We start from the raw sequence: 16,044 nt of genomic DNA, 5'->3' as shown, positions 1-16,044 counted from the left end.
CACACAATGTGTCTGTAATACAAGTTCTTGGGGTCACAAATCTTGTCAGCAAATCTGCTCCAGAATGGGTTCCTGTCTTCATGGGTACACAGGTCCTGCCAGGAGTGTTCTCCAGGGCCAATTTTCCATGGAGTAACAGCCTCCTTCAGGCATCCACCTGCTCTAGCATGTGGTGGCTGCAGGTGGATCTCTGCTCCACCATGGATCTCCATGGGCTGCAGGTGGGTCTCTGCTCCACCATAGACCCCATGGGCTGCAGGTGGGTCTCTGCTCCACCATGGATCTCCATGGGCTGCAGGTGGGTCTCTGCTCCACCATGGATCTCCATGGGCTGCAGGTGGGTCTCTGCCCCACCATGGATCTCCATGGGCTGCAGGTGGGTCTCTGCTCCACATGGATCTCCATGGGCTGCAGGTGGGTCTCTGCTCCACCATGGACCCCATGGGCTGCAGGTGGGTCTCTGCTCCACCATGGATCTCCATGGGCTGCAGGTGGGTCTCTGCTCCACCATGGATCTCCAGGGGCTGCAAGTGGGTCTCTGCTCCACCATGGACCCCATGGGCTGCAGGGGCACAGCTGCTTCCCCATGGTCTGCACCAGGGGCTGCAGGGGAATCTGAGCTCAGGCACCTGGAGCACCTCCTGCCCCTCCTTCCTCACTGGCCCTGGTGTCTGTGGGATTTTGCTCTCACACATTCTCACTCCTCTCTTGGCTGCAATTGCTGATGTGCAGTAACTTTCCCCCCTTTTAAAATCCATTATCCCAGAGACACTACCAATGCAGCTTACAGACTCAGCCTTGGCCAACGCACCCATCTTGGAGCTGGCTGGCATCGGCTCCACTGGACATAGGGAAAGTTTCTGTGAGAGGCTTCTCAAAGAAGCCTCCTACCTCCTTGCTGCCAGACACTTGCCATGCAAAATCAATGCAATAGTCTTCTGACTTAAATGTTTTGTAGATTTGGATTTGATTTTTTTTTTAGTTTCACCAAATAAAATCACAGTCTTGTTGAAAATACTCAGTGAAGCAAATATGAACACCCACAGTGTTTCCAGCCAAATCCCAGGTCATCTTTCCATGTTACACAACAGAGGTGAAACAGAATAGGTTCTGATATTGACTGTTTAATATTAACAAATTTATTCTGGGAGAAAAATCCACCTCATGAAGGGGGCAGTATGCTCACTTAGAACATTCTTCCTGGAGTTCATAAGAATTGTACCAAGAAAGTGAATTTGCCTCTATCTCTTAATCCACTAAAAAAATTCAGTGAAATTTAGTATTTGTTGAGCATCATTTAATATTTGTTGTTTTAATTACACCCTGTATTTATTGGCAACACACGTAGTGGTATCTGTGTTGAGATACAATTTCTGTGTCAAAGCTCCATGCTTCATTTGTTCTTGCATCATAGGAAATATTTTCTTAGCTATCTTTACAAGCTGATGTGTGGTGGCTATTTAATTTTGCAGAAGGATAGTGAGTTTCATGAGAGAACCTCATTGACTCAATATGATTCTGAAGTGGTAAAGCAAAAGCCAAAAGGGCAAAACTCCTAGTGGGTTCACATTTTGCCAGAGCTCTATGGTCTCATTGTGTTCAACACAGTTTGCAAAGGCAGCTGTATCTGCAGCTGAACCTCTGAGATATGTGAAGTGTAATTAATGCAGTTGCACCAGTTCTTTTTCTGTAGCCATTCTTGGGTGCCTTGGTTTTGTCTCCAGATCATCAGAGTGTAATAATGCTTGTTGTTATGAATAATTCTGTAGAGATACAGACTTATAACATTATCTATTTATAAGTCATGCATACCAGCATATTAATCACACCCTTGCCCAGGGCAGAGGAGCAAGTTTAATCACCTTTTATCTGGCTGGTGTCTGTCCCGGGCAGATTACTCACAAGTGTGTGCTGGGTAGCCTGTGCTGCAGCAGCAGAGCGTGGTCACTCCTCCAAGGCACACGTTGTTATGAAAATCACATAAATCCCATGGCCATACTGACCCCTTTGCTTAAACCCATTTCACAGAGCACACACAAGCTGCATTCCTTTAATGTGATGTTATTCACTGAAAGCTGAGAAAACCGCGGGAGGATACGTGAGTGACTTGCGAGTCAGCAGGGTTTTCAAGGATCCCTGAGCTGCAACAGATACTGAAAACTTGTAAGTTTTATAGGCAAATGGCAGTGTCAGTTTTGCAGCTGAGAGAAATTAGGAAGAGGAATGTGTCGCTATGTGATATAATGTGTTTTAGGCCCAGTAACTAACCCTTTCTGAATTATTTGATTTCTCCTTTTAAAGGCTCATACCTAATTCCCTCTTCTTCAATTGAACCAACCAGCTGTGCAAACCTAGGAAGCCTTTGCCAAGGTAAGAAACCCAGATCCTTTTCACAGTTTCATCTTTGGGAAATCTTGATTTGCCTCGGGGTTTTATTCCATTTCTTTTTTATTATTGTTTATAAGAGGGTGCGTGGCAATAAAAAATAGCAAGGAAAGGAATTCTTTAGTCTCATCTAGTATGTGGGTGTCCTATTCGTACAATATGTGGAAAAAATGTGATCACTCCCTTGATAATACATTTTCCAAATAGTCTCAATTATTTCAAAGCTAAATTAACTGACTGCTTTCATTTCTTTCTCTACCTCTTTTCCTCTTGCACATTTTCACAGTAAAATATTAACCACTATAAGTAGTAGGTAAATCTGTAAAAAAAAAAAAAAAAAAAAAAAACCCGAGATGTAAATAAAGAAACTAACTTTTATTCAGGGCTTTTTTTCAATATGACTTTTTTTTTGAGGCTAGATACTTTGAGATTAGCAGGTATAAAATAATTGCCATCAGACTGCAAAATTAAGCAACTTTTAAAGAAAGAAGCACATGCTACATCACTTAGTGATGGATTAATAATGTAAAAATGACCACATATGAAAATTCACTATGTGTTTTTAAAGTCAGCTCAGTTGAATGCAAGGAATAGGTGAATCCTACAGATTTCCATGTCACATGAATCAATGGGCATGCAAGGATGGTTCTGCTCAGATGCTGAATTTCCATAGAACATTAACCCATTTCCATGATGCCTTCATGAACCCCAGCCTTACAATGTGTTAGCATGCTATGTTAAACTTTAATTACAGCAGCAACTGCACCAAAAATATCTAGCTTTCTAACCTCTTTCCAGATATGGTCTAAGAAAGAGACAGGAGAAAATAAAATATAAGAGGAGAACAAGAAGTCTTAGAACTCTTTCAAAATCAATATTTTAAAGTAAATCAGATTTGGCTTAAAAATAAAAGGGGAAATGCGATCTACTTGGAAAGCCAGTAAGACATCTATGTCAGTTTTCAGTGTACTTTTCCCAGATTTTCCTGAGGTAATTTGGTTCAGGTTCTTGGAGCATATTGTACTTGTCTCCTTGGGGAAAGTGAAATGCCATTAACGTCCATAATCAGATTTTAAGCAGTAATTTTCAGGCATCATATTCACAAAGCAGAGTACAATCTAAATACTGCAACTAAAATAGTTTGGGTAAATGAGGCATCCACAATTATTCAATATTAGTCTTTTTATATGTAAAGGGTATCGCTGTATAAATATCTTTGTCCATTCTTTTGGAAGATCTCTGAGTTTCCTCCATTAAATAGTATGGTATGGAAGGGAGAAAATATCCTTCATGGCATCAGTGAATATGGCTACAGAAATGGACACATTTTCTGCTGAACAAGCCTGCTTTTCTAAAAACCTCATCCTTTGTCCCAGCTTTATTAACTTGTCTGGTAGATATTGCCTCTGATAAAAGATGCTGCCTTTCAAACTTGCCTTCGTAACTTCCTAGACCATCAACAAAGACTTCAATAAAGATTATGAGTATTTTCATGAAGGTAATACTCTTTCCTTCTCTAAAAAGTATTTGGTAAAGTGTCCCTTGTGTTCAGTTTGTCACTTTGGAATAAGATGCCAGATCAGATTTATCCCATTCAACATCATCATAATGATTGGCATAATAATGAAAATCATAAAAGTATGTCTGTCTATTTTCTGTCAATACCACAGACTTTGTCTAAACTGAGAGGCCAGTTTGGATTCCTTTGTTTGTTGGGTCTTGTGCAATAACAACATTAAAATAGTTTGTGGATGCCAGGTTATGTCAGCTATGTCTGATGAAAGAACTGATTTCTCCATTGTGCTTAGTAAACATTTTTGCTCATTAGATGCCTCCTTTAGCAGCATTGGCTGTAAGACACAGTCTGTAAGAAACTTTTTAAATTATTCCTCAGACAATTCCTCTGAAGTTTCATGGAAGAGCTTTTTTTATATTTTAAGGTGTAACTTCATATGCTCATTTTCCCAGTTAGAATCTGTTTGTTCCAATGTCCAGCTTTTCCGTCTCTTTCCCTATTTTTTTTTAAACCTGAACATGTACCTGCTCCCTAAGCTGTGACAAGTTTGTGACTTTTGGACTCAAAAAGCTAGATAAATCAACTTAGCAAAACATAAAAAAATGTGATTTCTTGTCCAAAATATAACGGCTTAAACTTCCTAGGTTGATTCTTCCAAAATCTTCCAAAGCCATATAACACTGAGAGATTTTACCATACCAACCTTCAGATTTTAAATAAGGGTTTTCAGGAAAAAAAATCTATCAGTGAATGGATTAGCATTCCTTGGGAGTTACTGAACAAAACTAAAATATTTTCCAAACCATTATTTGAAAACTTAGTGGCATGATCTTTGAATTCTTCTAGCACATATACCCTCTGAGTCCATCATGGGGGAAATTTGCAGGTTTGGCTCTTCCTTCTAATTTTGAAAAGTGTTCAGCTGGTTCTCCAGGATTTTGTGGAGTGACTCCTGTTGGTGTCAGTGGGAAGAGTGAAGCTGAGTTTCTACAAAAGTCTTTCCAAATAGGTATTTTACTTCACCCGTTCCAAGCCTGATCTCAATTCTCTTCATTGTTTTGAGTTCAGTGGAGTTAATTGAATCCTTACATGAATGTTTTAGTTTATCATTTGTTTGTCATATTCAGTCAGAGGAGGGGCAAAGATTCTTTTCACAAGCAGCATTCTAAGTGCATGCATCTTAGAACTTCCCCATTTTCTGGTCTTCATACAACCAAGGCTCTCATGAGAGGATTTTGAGTTTATGAAAGGAGTGCAGGACTGATCCTGCAAAATTTACACTGGCAAAATTCCCACTGAAGTGAGTGCAAGTGAGGATTGAAGGACTGGGGCCTCAGTTCTTATCTATTCATCACTTCGTACAGAAAAAAATAATGTGTTTTTTTAACATTTATGGCATTGTGTGTAGATGGTTTCATTTTACATTGTCATGCATTGTTCCCATTTTGTCTTACCTTATTAACATTCATATTTCATTCAAGTTCACCTCTTTCTCATCTTTATTACCAGCTACTGTAAATGCTACTACTCCTACACCACCCACTGTCACCACTAACATGCCCGATACTAATAGAAACGATAAGCCAAACAATGGTAAGAAATCCTGTGTTACATTTTTCCTTGTACTGTGTCTAAAGCAAATTTGTTGTATTTTTAGGTGTGTTTTTCCTACCATCATAATGTCAAGGGTCACGTCTCAGTTCTGATCTCATTTTCACGGAATAACTCAGGATTAGATCTCTGGACCATGTCAGAATGGTGTAAATGAGAACAGAACCAAACTCAGTGTTTGTTTGTTTCGTGTTTACCTGGCTCTTCTGTGAAAGGGACTAACTTTGTGTCACCCATTGCATTTAAGGATGCAAAGAACAAGGGGAGGGAGAGGGATGTTTGGAAAGGTTCGGAAAAGAACCGTGCTGTGGAAGGCTTTCAAGGCTGCAGATTGTCAGACACTGTGCAGCTCCTGCCTGTGCAGCCAGGGTGCTAGTAGGCTCGGATTGTCTGCTCCTCACTGGTTCCTCGCTGTTCCTCAGGCGCAGGAGCCAAGTGGAACCATTCCTATGGAGCAAAGCCACTTCCACTGAGTCAACAGAAATCTTTCCACTGACTTAAAGAAGAGCTGGATCGGACTTTACTAGGGAAAATGTTGACAGTATCAGATATCGTTTACTTTTCATTTAGAAAGATTAAGGGAAAAAATAAGGTAGTAAATGAACCTATTATTAGCACAGGAATAAAGCCAGGATTTCTTTTGAGGCTTTCTCAAATTCTGTGATATCACTGTCTCCTAAAGACTGAGCATCATTTTGTGAAGTGCTGCTAAAATATTTATTAGTTTGTTAAAGCTGGTTGTTAAACACAGAGATAGATTTTGCCAATTTTCATCACAGGCTTAAATGTATATTTTTTTAAGATTTATTTTTTCAGTGCACTCCACAGAAATAAATTTGAATCTGGGTGGGGTTTGTGGTTTGGTTTTTGGGTTGCTTTTTTTTTGGTTGGGTGTTTTTTTTTCCCCAATCCATCAGTTGTTACTGCAGGACTTAAACCTCTTGAAGTATTTTTTCTCTTGGCAGATATTTATTGTACGCTGGCAATCAGGCAGTACAGTGCATAATGTGAAAGAATTTATCTGAATCCAGACTGTTTGGTTTTAATAAGCTGTAGAAGTAAGAAGAAAATACTGAAAATTTCTTCCAAGTAGTGTGTACTTCTTTTTTGTGGAGCCACTCACAAGTGTTCACCATGAGCAGTTAATTCTGCTTTTTTTAATGACAGAATGAACCCAATCTTATTAATAGTATGAATAAAAAATTGACAATTAAGTCCTTTGTCTAGCTTTGAAAATCCAGAGAAAAAGTAGGAAGACTGGGAAAATAAGCCAAATTCACTTATGGTGGAAGCAAAGTAAATTTTCACTCAGCTAACAAGCATCATTTTCCACTCTTGGTAAGCTGATTTTTAGACCAAGAACAGAGAGTTAAGTTACATATATTTTTTTTTAATCCATTAACTCTGTGGCTTGCTACACACAGACCTGCAGGAATTCAGACTTCCTGCTACAGTTATCTTCAGAATGAAGAGAAATTCACCTGAATTTTCCCATTCACGACCACAGAGGCAGCAAGAATCTAAGATAGAAGGGATCAAAACAATAGGAATTATCTCAACCCCAATTATTTGGCCAGTGAAGCAAAGGCCCCAGCATTTCAGTAAAAATTCAGCAGATGATAACCCAGAGAGAAAAAGCCCACACAGCTTGTTCCTTCCAGCTTTGTCCACACCAGCTTCTTCTGAGGAGAACGGCAACAAAACCTTGTCTGCTCATACAGAAAACATCAACCTAGATTATACTGTAATGAATCAGTTGCCAAACGAAAATATTTTGAATTATTCTAGAAGTCCATTGCGTGGTACTTCTGGTGCAGCCGATGCAGCTACAGAGCCGCCTGTGAATGCAGCAGTTGCTCTTCTTCACAGCAGAAATCCCAGTGCAGAGCTAGCAAGGACTTTGGCAAGTGGGCTCCATCTCTCTGACTCTGAGCCATCGTTCCACTCTCCTGTTAGCAGCAGCAGCAGCACTGCTTATGAACACAAAAAAGAAACTCTGTGGATTTCATCCTCCAGCAGCGACACAAACAATTTCAGGCATACAAGCAGTGTCTTGGAGCCTGGGAAGTGGTGGAATGAGCCTGTATTTCATCATCATATCACCTCTGATATTCAAGAAGACAGACATTTTCTTTCTAGCTTGTCTGTACCACCTACAGATGAGAAACCACCATTCCAAAAAAGTAGGTTAGATTTGCTAAACTTGGCACCTGAAAATTTTTACCTGGAAATGATAGAAGGAAGTGCTGACAGGAAAATGTTTTCTACTCTATCAGCAAACAGTGAATTTCAGTTTAGAAAATCTGTGCACATTAAAGACTATCACTCAGGAAGCATTACAAATTTAACCTCTGTGGAGATTCTACAGGGCAAACCAACAAGTTTTTTTCAGAACATGAAAAAATTATACACAAAATTTATGCATGACAGCCAACTGACAAATTCAGTCCAAGGACACAGTAGAGAACTATTAACGTTTTCATCATTTCTAGTAGAACCAGGCTGGACAAGCTCAGTATTTAAGCATGTTGTAACAACCCTGCCTGTTTATCAACAGCTGTTGACTGACACATATTTGAAAAGTGACAGCATATTTATGTTGAGTAGTAATTACTGGTCTCATTATTTACAGCATTCATTATACTTTCAAAATCCAAGTGAGACCCTCAGAAATGGAGCACTGCAGAACAATTTGGATGCATTTCATGGTAGTAATGAAAATGAAGAATCAGTTTTTTCCATATTAGAGCCAGAGAACATGAATTCTGTTGCTGACTCCTGGGAATCAGATTACTTGGATTTTCCAACAAAATATGTAGATATATCCCCCTCTTTAAGAGCAAGTTTCTGGACTGTTTCCCACCATTTGAAAGAATCATCTCAATTGTTTTCTGAGGAGCCATCAGAAAATTTCTGGCTCGCATTTAATAAACTGCTTCCTTCCCCAACAGAGAGACTGCTGTCCATTAATTTCTATGCTAACTCTGGCAATATCTTTGAACAAACATCTGCCATTAAATTTTTAGATCACCGAGCTGAAGAAATTAATTTTTCTAGTCATGTATCAGCATTGGAAACACAAACGTTTAGTTCATTTATTCCAGGCATTTCAAAGAGAATTTCAGAAAGTAATGGCCGGTCAATATCACAATTGCAGTCAACAATGAGTTTTGCAAACCTAACTGTGACTTCCAACAGTGAATTTTATTTTTATTTTCTTTTTCCTTCTCTGGAAGCACCTTCCATTCAATCCTCTGTATGGGCACAGGTAAGCCCTTTTGATCAGGTGCTTGAAAACTCTGCAGGTAGTGTGCACATGCAAATTCAAACTGACATAGTAAGTGATCAAACTGACATGACTTTCCTAAACAATAGACATCAGCCTGTTTCTGTCTTGCCAACACATTCAGGAACTCATCCTTCTGGTTCAAGGGATAGCCAAGCTCCTTTCTTGATCAGTACATCTGGGACTCAGGTTACTTGGAGAGTTATGAGTTCGACAAGCAGTACAAGAACGCACAAAACACAGCAGCCTCAAAGTCTTCTGGAGAATGATGCTATGACAAATACCATAGATAAACCAAGAAGTAAAGTTCAAAAAGATGCAGGTATTTTTTTAAAAAGCATCAGTTCAATGAGTTCTGACTTTTTTCCAGTGTCTTTGGAATTAAGGCAGTTTCTTCATTCAGAGTCCAAGTTCAGAGACAGTGTAACTCCTAACACCTATTCCACACCTCCACTCCCACAAAGTTTTCAGAATCATCTTGACACAATTTCTCCAAGCTTGCTCCCTCAGTGGGATGTAGAAGAGTTAAACTTGCCAACAGCAGAAACACCAAGAAATCATCTAACTGTTTTAGGACAAAACTCCATTGAAAATCAAGCGGACAGTCCAAGATACTCTCTCTGGGCAGTAGAACAAGAAATCATTGACAGTGATAAAAACATAAGGGATTTTCCTGTTCTGACATCAACAAACATACTGAAGCTTTCTGAATGGAATTCAGAGGGGGAGGTGTACAGACCCTTTAGCAGGAACAGAGAAGCGATATCTCTCATTACTGCAAATGCCTTGGATTTTGAAAATGCTGATTATGGACAACTTGCAAATCTCTCTTCTGTTCTGGAGTCATCAAGAACTGCAGTAATGAATGATGTGATACCCTTGCCGTCTTCCTATAGCACAGTTTTTATTCAGCACAAAGAGACCATCTTGACAGGCACTCTGACGAGAGCTGCAGCAGCCATCCATCACTCTCACGTGCAGATCCAAACATCACTTTCTTCTGTGACGTACCATGAGTCACCAGTTTCAGCCCATGTTTATTCCTTGGCCGATTTGCCATCTGAGACAAGCCAAAACAGCACCTCTTACCCACCACTGAAACAACTTACTAGCTCTGCTGCAGTCCTTTTGCCTTGTTTGTGCGACTTCTTCACTGAGCTGGGCTGCCTGTGTCGACCTGAGTTCCACTACAGTATGTCAAGCTGCTAAGTTAGATGTAGAAAAACCCCCCAGATCATCTTATCTATTAGATATTCAGTTTGTAGACTGAATGTAGAAGTAGCTGTCTTTCATCCTTTAGAGGTAGGACCATTTAGCATATGAAGATGTTTTGGAATAATAATATAATTACAGTAGAAGGGAATTTGTAACATCTTAGTGGTAGTAAATGTCATTAATGTGTGATTTTTCATATTTGTGTACTTCTTTAAGACAGCTCTCATGAGACTGTGAGGATAATATAATGGTTTCTATCTATTTTATATGATTTAATGACAATTTGTTTTTTGGGAGTATATGAATGGTTTTTACTGACATATTTTTGATGATTTCACTTTCAAAAATAGAAGATTTTTTCAAAACTCAGAGTTTGAATAATAAAACTCAGCATTTTCCTAACAGAATTTTTAAAAATACTGACATTTGATTGATCATTATATTTTTGTAGTTGGTGGTGGGCGTAGGAGCATTGTTTTCCAGGCTATTTTTTTCTTTTTTTTTTTTTCAAGTTTTCTTTGGCTACTTTTCACCAATTTTATATATATTTTTTGTTTTTTGTTTTCATTCAGCATTTTGGGGAGGGATTTCAACTGTTTAACTTGAAGAGGGATAAATAAGTTTTAGTTTTTACTATCTACTTTGCAGTCTCCTGAGAGTATTTTAAAATGCAGATTAGTTCTTGTTTGGTTATTTTTATGCCTCATTAAAAAGTGCTTTGGGTCACCATCTGGTGGAGATCTTGAATCTATTGCCTAGTTTGTAGTTACTGTGTATGATTTTTAAAATACTTTGCATATTCCTATATTAAGGTGATTTTGTCACTATACATAATTATCTAAGTAAGGTTATAATTAGATAATCATTACATATGAGTTTTAACAAGAGTATCTAATGCATGCTTTCTGTATGTGTGTATCTGTATGGCACATATAAAAGGAGCATTATAGATTTAAAATTGAATATGTGTTTATACAGAGATATATACATACAAAGGACATCGAGGCATTGCAAGTGTTTTCAATTTGCCCAAAGTCCAAATTTCTACTTCCAAAGATATAATTTTTAATCCTTTTTTTTTACACCATTGCAGTAATAATAAACTAAAGCACATTTTCAGATTAAATTATGCACCAAATTTGTGTGTCTCCTCAGGAGAGTTAAAGTAAATCAAAACAAAGTTCATTCTGCTCATATCAAAAATATAATCATAGCTTACCAAAGAAAGTGTCTAGTAAACCATCTTCTTAACTGTTTTATCATAAAGGAATTTTTTTACCAATCTTACTATTAATATAATTAATTCCATATTGTAAAGAAAGAACAATTCTCCAACCATTTCATGAATAGTAACCAATGCATGCACACTTAAATTGGAAAATACTCATGTCAAATTTTTTCCAGGTGCCTTTACTTCAAGCTCTTGTACAGTAATTATTTATGAAGTTGTAAAATTATGACATTTGCTCTACTTAGAATAAAAGGTCTTTTATTTCATTTCCAAAAGATAGAGCAGTTCCTTTCCAATCTGAGACAGAAAGGGATTTCTGTATAATTATTTTCATGTCCTGCTCTGTCCTATGTAGTGTCTCTTTAAGATTTAGATAAGATTATATAAATGCATGTGTCTGTGATCAAGACCCACGGCCTTGGTAACAGCCCAAAACCGAGCAGTGCCACAAATTCACATAAGTGCAAGTGAATTGATCCAGAAGTTCTTAAACCTCCCCCACATCCTGGGAACTTTCACCCAGCTAGAGCTTACAGAATATTTGGTAGCTTAATGAAAAAAATAGGCTTGTGGAAAGTACAGACTTTTAACACAGAGCATAACTATGAAATGAATTGATGTTATTTATTAGATGTGAAATCTTGTAATGCTGCCTACCCACTCATGAGCTTAAAGAGAATTTATATTTACACTGTGCCATTTCAAAACAGTTTTCTGAATATAAAATTGCACCAAGCCAAGTGTTACACATTTTGTGACTGAAAGATGGTTTGTTCAGCTGCCAGTTTTGTAAAGCTAATATGGGTTCTTCTACTGTCTGGCCATTGCCAGGCTTCAGAGCAAGCCTGTACTTTGGAAACAAGAGCTCTATATCCCTTCTCACACCTAATTCTGTCCTCAGTTACCTTGCTACATTTAATTGATGAGCTTTATTTGCTCTCACAATATTTAAACTCCAATCTGCAGTGGTTCAATTCTGGAACATATAACAATATTATAACAATATGTCTAGGAGCAGAATTTATCTGTGTTTACAGACTTCATTAAATATAATAGTTTTTAAAATTCCTGACACTGTCGTGAACTTGATTTTACACACCACATTAGAGGCATATGCAAAATACTGCATTAGTATTTTGGTTAGATGTATGTTGTCTGTGAGTTTCCATGTCACATTTCAAGTGCCTCTGAAAATATGGAGGGGGAGGGAATTCTTGTCAAAATCAACAGGACTAGTGAGAATGGGCCCAGACCTGCAGGGGTAATTCATTTCAGAGATTAAATGCCAACAAGAGTGTGCGGTGGCCTTGTATCTGGGGTTCAGCACAATTTTTATATTAATCGTGAAGCTAAAATCTCATTATTCAAAAGCTAAATTTGCTCAGTTTCTAACATTATGATGCTGTTTTTAATGGACAGGTGGGCTATTCTACAGGATATCAATAGTTGTCTCTAGTTCCAACTCCAACTCAGTGTCAAAAGTACATGATGTCATTGCAGAATGGGTAAGTTTAGTTTTCTTTCCTATGTGATTACCTATATGAATCTGTCCCATCACTGTTATCGATTGGAAAATCACAAAAAATGAGACTACTAAAAAAATGCTTCACGTGTGTTCTCCGAATATCTTTCTTTTATTTATTTATGCAGTAATAAATTCAGGTCTAGCTTGGGCTCTTCAGCATTATGGATTTAATTTAAAATGTCTGCACTATACTAGCTAGCTTCCTAAGAAATGCAGGTAGTAAGTGAGATTTTGGAAAGTATGGAGAAATCAGAATTGTCCACAAAAAGAGGTACATGTCTGGGTTCAAACATCACTGTACAGGACAAAAACTTTCTCCCCAAGTGCTAATATGGTTTTGAAGCTATATTATGGCAGAAATCATAAAAACACCCGGCAGTATTGATTTGTGTGAAGCAATAAACTTTTCCAATTTATCTTAACGTTTGCTACTTCAAAAGGTTTTTGCCGTAGGTCAGCTGCTGAGGTTTCTAGTAGTCCCTGGTTCTTCAGCCCATTTTAGCAAATACAAGCTTGTCTCTGGGTGAGGAATTTTTGATGTTGCCTCTAGAAGTTCTTCTTGTCTGGATATTCCCTGTCCTTTTTGGCAGTTCACATAGTCCCACTCACACAATTTGTAAGACCTTTATGCCAACTACTTATGTGAATATACAACATCATGAAATATAACAACTATTCTTTTTTTATTTTCATTTAAAAAACCTGGAGATTTCAGCTATCAGAAGCTAAGGAACCCATAAACCAGAAAAAAAAAATATATATATATACATATATATATAATAATCTACAGAAGAGAATTGCAGTCATGCACACCTTCCAAGGCTGTTCCCTTAGCAGCAGTACCCAGGCAAAGTACATAGATGCCTAGATGCCTAAGCCAAAGAAACTAGAAAGGTGCAAGAGTATGCAAAGGTGTCTCTTGAAGGAAAACTGAGCAGCTGTTGAACACTCAGAATAAAAAGTACAAAGGTCTGCAGAGAAGATCATTGTAAGTTTGAAGGCTTTCAGGTGAAAATTTAGCCAATAGCTTTTTCAGTAAGTCTATTCAAAGTGTATCTGAGGATTTAAATGTGGAAGAGAGGGAGAAAAGAAAAAATCAGGATCCTGTGCGCTCTCCTATTCACTCTGTCGTGACCTCATACAAATTTCCTTCTGTCCACAAAAAAGCCAAATCTCTCACTACCAGTTGTACAACAGTCACCTCACTGAAAAGTGAGTGTTTTCTTTGCTTTGCAAAACTGAAGGGGATTTCTCAAGGGGCTGAAGGGTGAAATTCTAACACAGCTTTAAGCAACAAAGAGCCCCATTAACATCTCGCCATTCATGTGATCAATGTCTTCCTGTTTTGCAGCTGAACCGTACTTTCCAGAACTGGAATTACACTGTGTATGTGGTCAATATCAGGTAAATTAAAGAGAAAGATATTCATGTTGTATTCCTTTGGAGGATTAATCCACCCTAATTAATGTATGTTTCTTTTATAGCATCCACCCTACCTCCATAAGAGAGGGAGCAAGACAAAAAAGAAGTATTAAAAGGTAATATTTTAAAAGACATTTTCTCAATAGAGGCAGCAGCTGCTTTTGCAAGAGGCTTTACAACAGGCTTTATTGTCTATTATTGGATTTGTTGCCTATTATTTGGCAGGCGCTGCAGGTCTCTAAATACATGACTGCTGACAATCTCAGTGTTCTGAAAGTTCTTAGAAACCTAATAGTGGTTATCATGTTTGTTTTGGTTTAAACCTATCACACTTTAAACCCTAACAGATAATTTGTTCAGAACTCAGGTTTCATCTGTCACAAAACTGAATAGATTCAGGATATTTAAGTTGTGCAACATACCCAGCTTTCCTTAGCAACAAGCTTTGGTACACTGGTATCTGTCCACTGTCTCTGCATTTGTTCTCTTGAACCAGACACTCTTGAGTTAATAGACATCTTACTAGATGGAAAACACTGAAAAATCATGCTAGAATTGAAAGCTAAACGAGTGTGAGTTAAACTATTTACCATATGCTCTCATTTCCTGACTACTGCTGGGCTTGGAGGCGCTGGAGTTGGAACGACCTCAAAGGCAGCCAGAGAAAGTTAGATGGGTCAACCCCCTGAAAATCTGGCCTCTATGGGCTTCTTTGAAAGCAGCAGGCTGATTTCTGAGGGATGTCTGGAGAGGGAGGGAATCTTAGGACCAAATTAAGGAGAGGAAACCAAAATATAATTAGTCTTCTGAGGATGGGGCAATAAGTGGGTATGGGATCTATGTCTTTGAAGTGTAGGCAAAATTCCTGTTAAGAATTTTAACTGCTGACTCTTGAGAACTGCCATGATAATATCATTTTAATATCAGACCAATATTCCCAATTTACCATCAGGAAGTAGTTAGTGGTGCTTCTAGTTTTCAAGAGTTTGCCTAGACATGAAAAGATCTGTAGAAAGGTAGTATCTCCTTCCCACATAGCCACAGCAGAAAGACAGCTTTTATTGACAAAACCTTTTAACTGGTACACTGTAAGCCCAGTCTCTGAACGGGCTATTTTGCTGCTTGACCTACATTTACAGTAGGGTGTAGTGATGTGGGTAGGATTTTTTTTCACACTTCTAAATGATATGGTTATGCCAGCAAGGCCTTTCAAGCGGAGACCACACCTTGGGTCTTACCAACAGTCCAAGATTGCTGAGGAATGTAAAGCTTTCCCCATCCTTATTTCTGTATCTTTTTATGAGTCTAGCAGCTGAGCTGTACACCTGATTTCTTCTTGTCTCACCTTCCCACCATCCTGACCTCTGGTTTTTTATTGTCCCTAGTCTACTCAAAAAACAGTTGAAGAGGCAGAAACTCTTTCAGTAATTTCCCTTTCCCTTTCCTTTCCTTTGCCTCCCTTTTTGACATACAGTGAATATGCCACTAAATCGCTTCTCATAATGTATTACTCTTATGGGGAAGTAACCCCATCTGTATTTCTTTTGTTCATTATAAATAATTTCAGAGGCAATGGAATTACATGTTCATAATATGTTATTTTCCAAGGAAGGCCTCGTCTTATGAGAAACTAGTCTTCTCATGGGCTGTAGTGCACTTTGTGTCAAGGTCAAATGGCATTTTTCCATAATTTTTAATAATTTAGTATAAATGCTGGTCATGTCACACCAAATTTTAATGTTCTCCAAATAATCAGGAGTGTCATGCTGTGAATGTTTACTTAACAAACAAAACAAAACAAAATCAAACAAAGCAAAAAGACAAGTCAGGATCCTGCTCAACCTAGAAATGCA

At 38.2% G+C, this 16,044-nt stretch overlaps 1 protein-coding gene across 4 annotated transcripts in view; it reads left to right on the top strand.

Moving 5' to 3' along the window:
- ADGRG6 (adhesion G protein-coupled receptor G6) overlaps window positions 1–16,044 on the top strand; it is a 110,474-nt gene that overhangs the window by 50,687 nt on the left and 43,743 nt on the right. For 3 of the 4 annotated variants that reach the window (XM_063151410.1, XM_063151412.1, XM_063151413.1), the window contains exons 5-9: window positions 2,302–2,370; window positions 5,411–5,494; window positions 12,664–12,749; window positions 14,121–14,173; window positions 14,254–14,307. In XM_063151410.1, coding sequence (XP_063007480.1) covers window positions 2,302–2,370; window positions 5,411–5,494; window positions 12,664–12,749; window positions 14,121–14,173; window positions 14,254–14,307 — 346 coding nt within the window. The remainder of the gene's footprint in view (window positions 1–2,301; window positions 2,371–5,410; window positions 5,495–12,663; window positions 12,750–14,120; window positions 14,174–14,253; window positions 14,308–16,044) is intronic. The other variant, XM_063151411.1, reaches the window with a different exon arrangement.

Source organism: Melospiza melodia, chromosome 3, assembly GCF_035770615.1.
Source record: "Melospiza melodia melodia isolate bMelMel2 chromosome 3, bMelMel2.pri, whole genome shotgun sequence".
Taxonomy (NCBI): domain Eukaryota; kingdom Metazoa; phylum Chordata; class Aves; order Passeriformes; family Passerellidae; genus Melospiza; species Melospiza melodia.
This window is presented reverse-complemented; position numbering and strand designations above follow the sequence as displayed.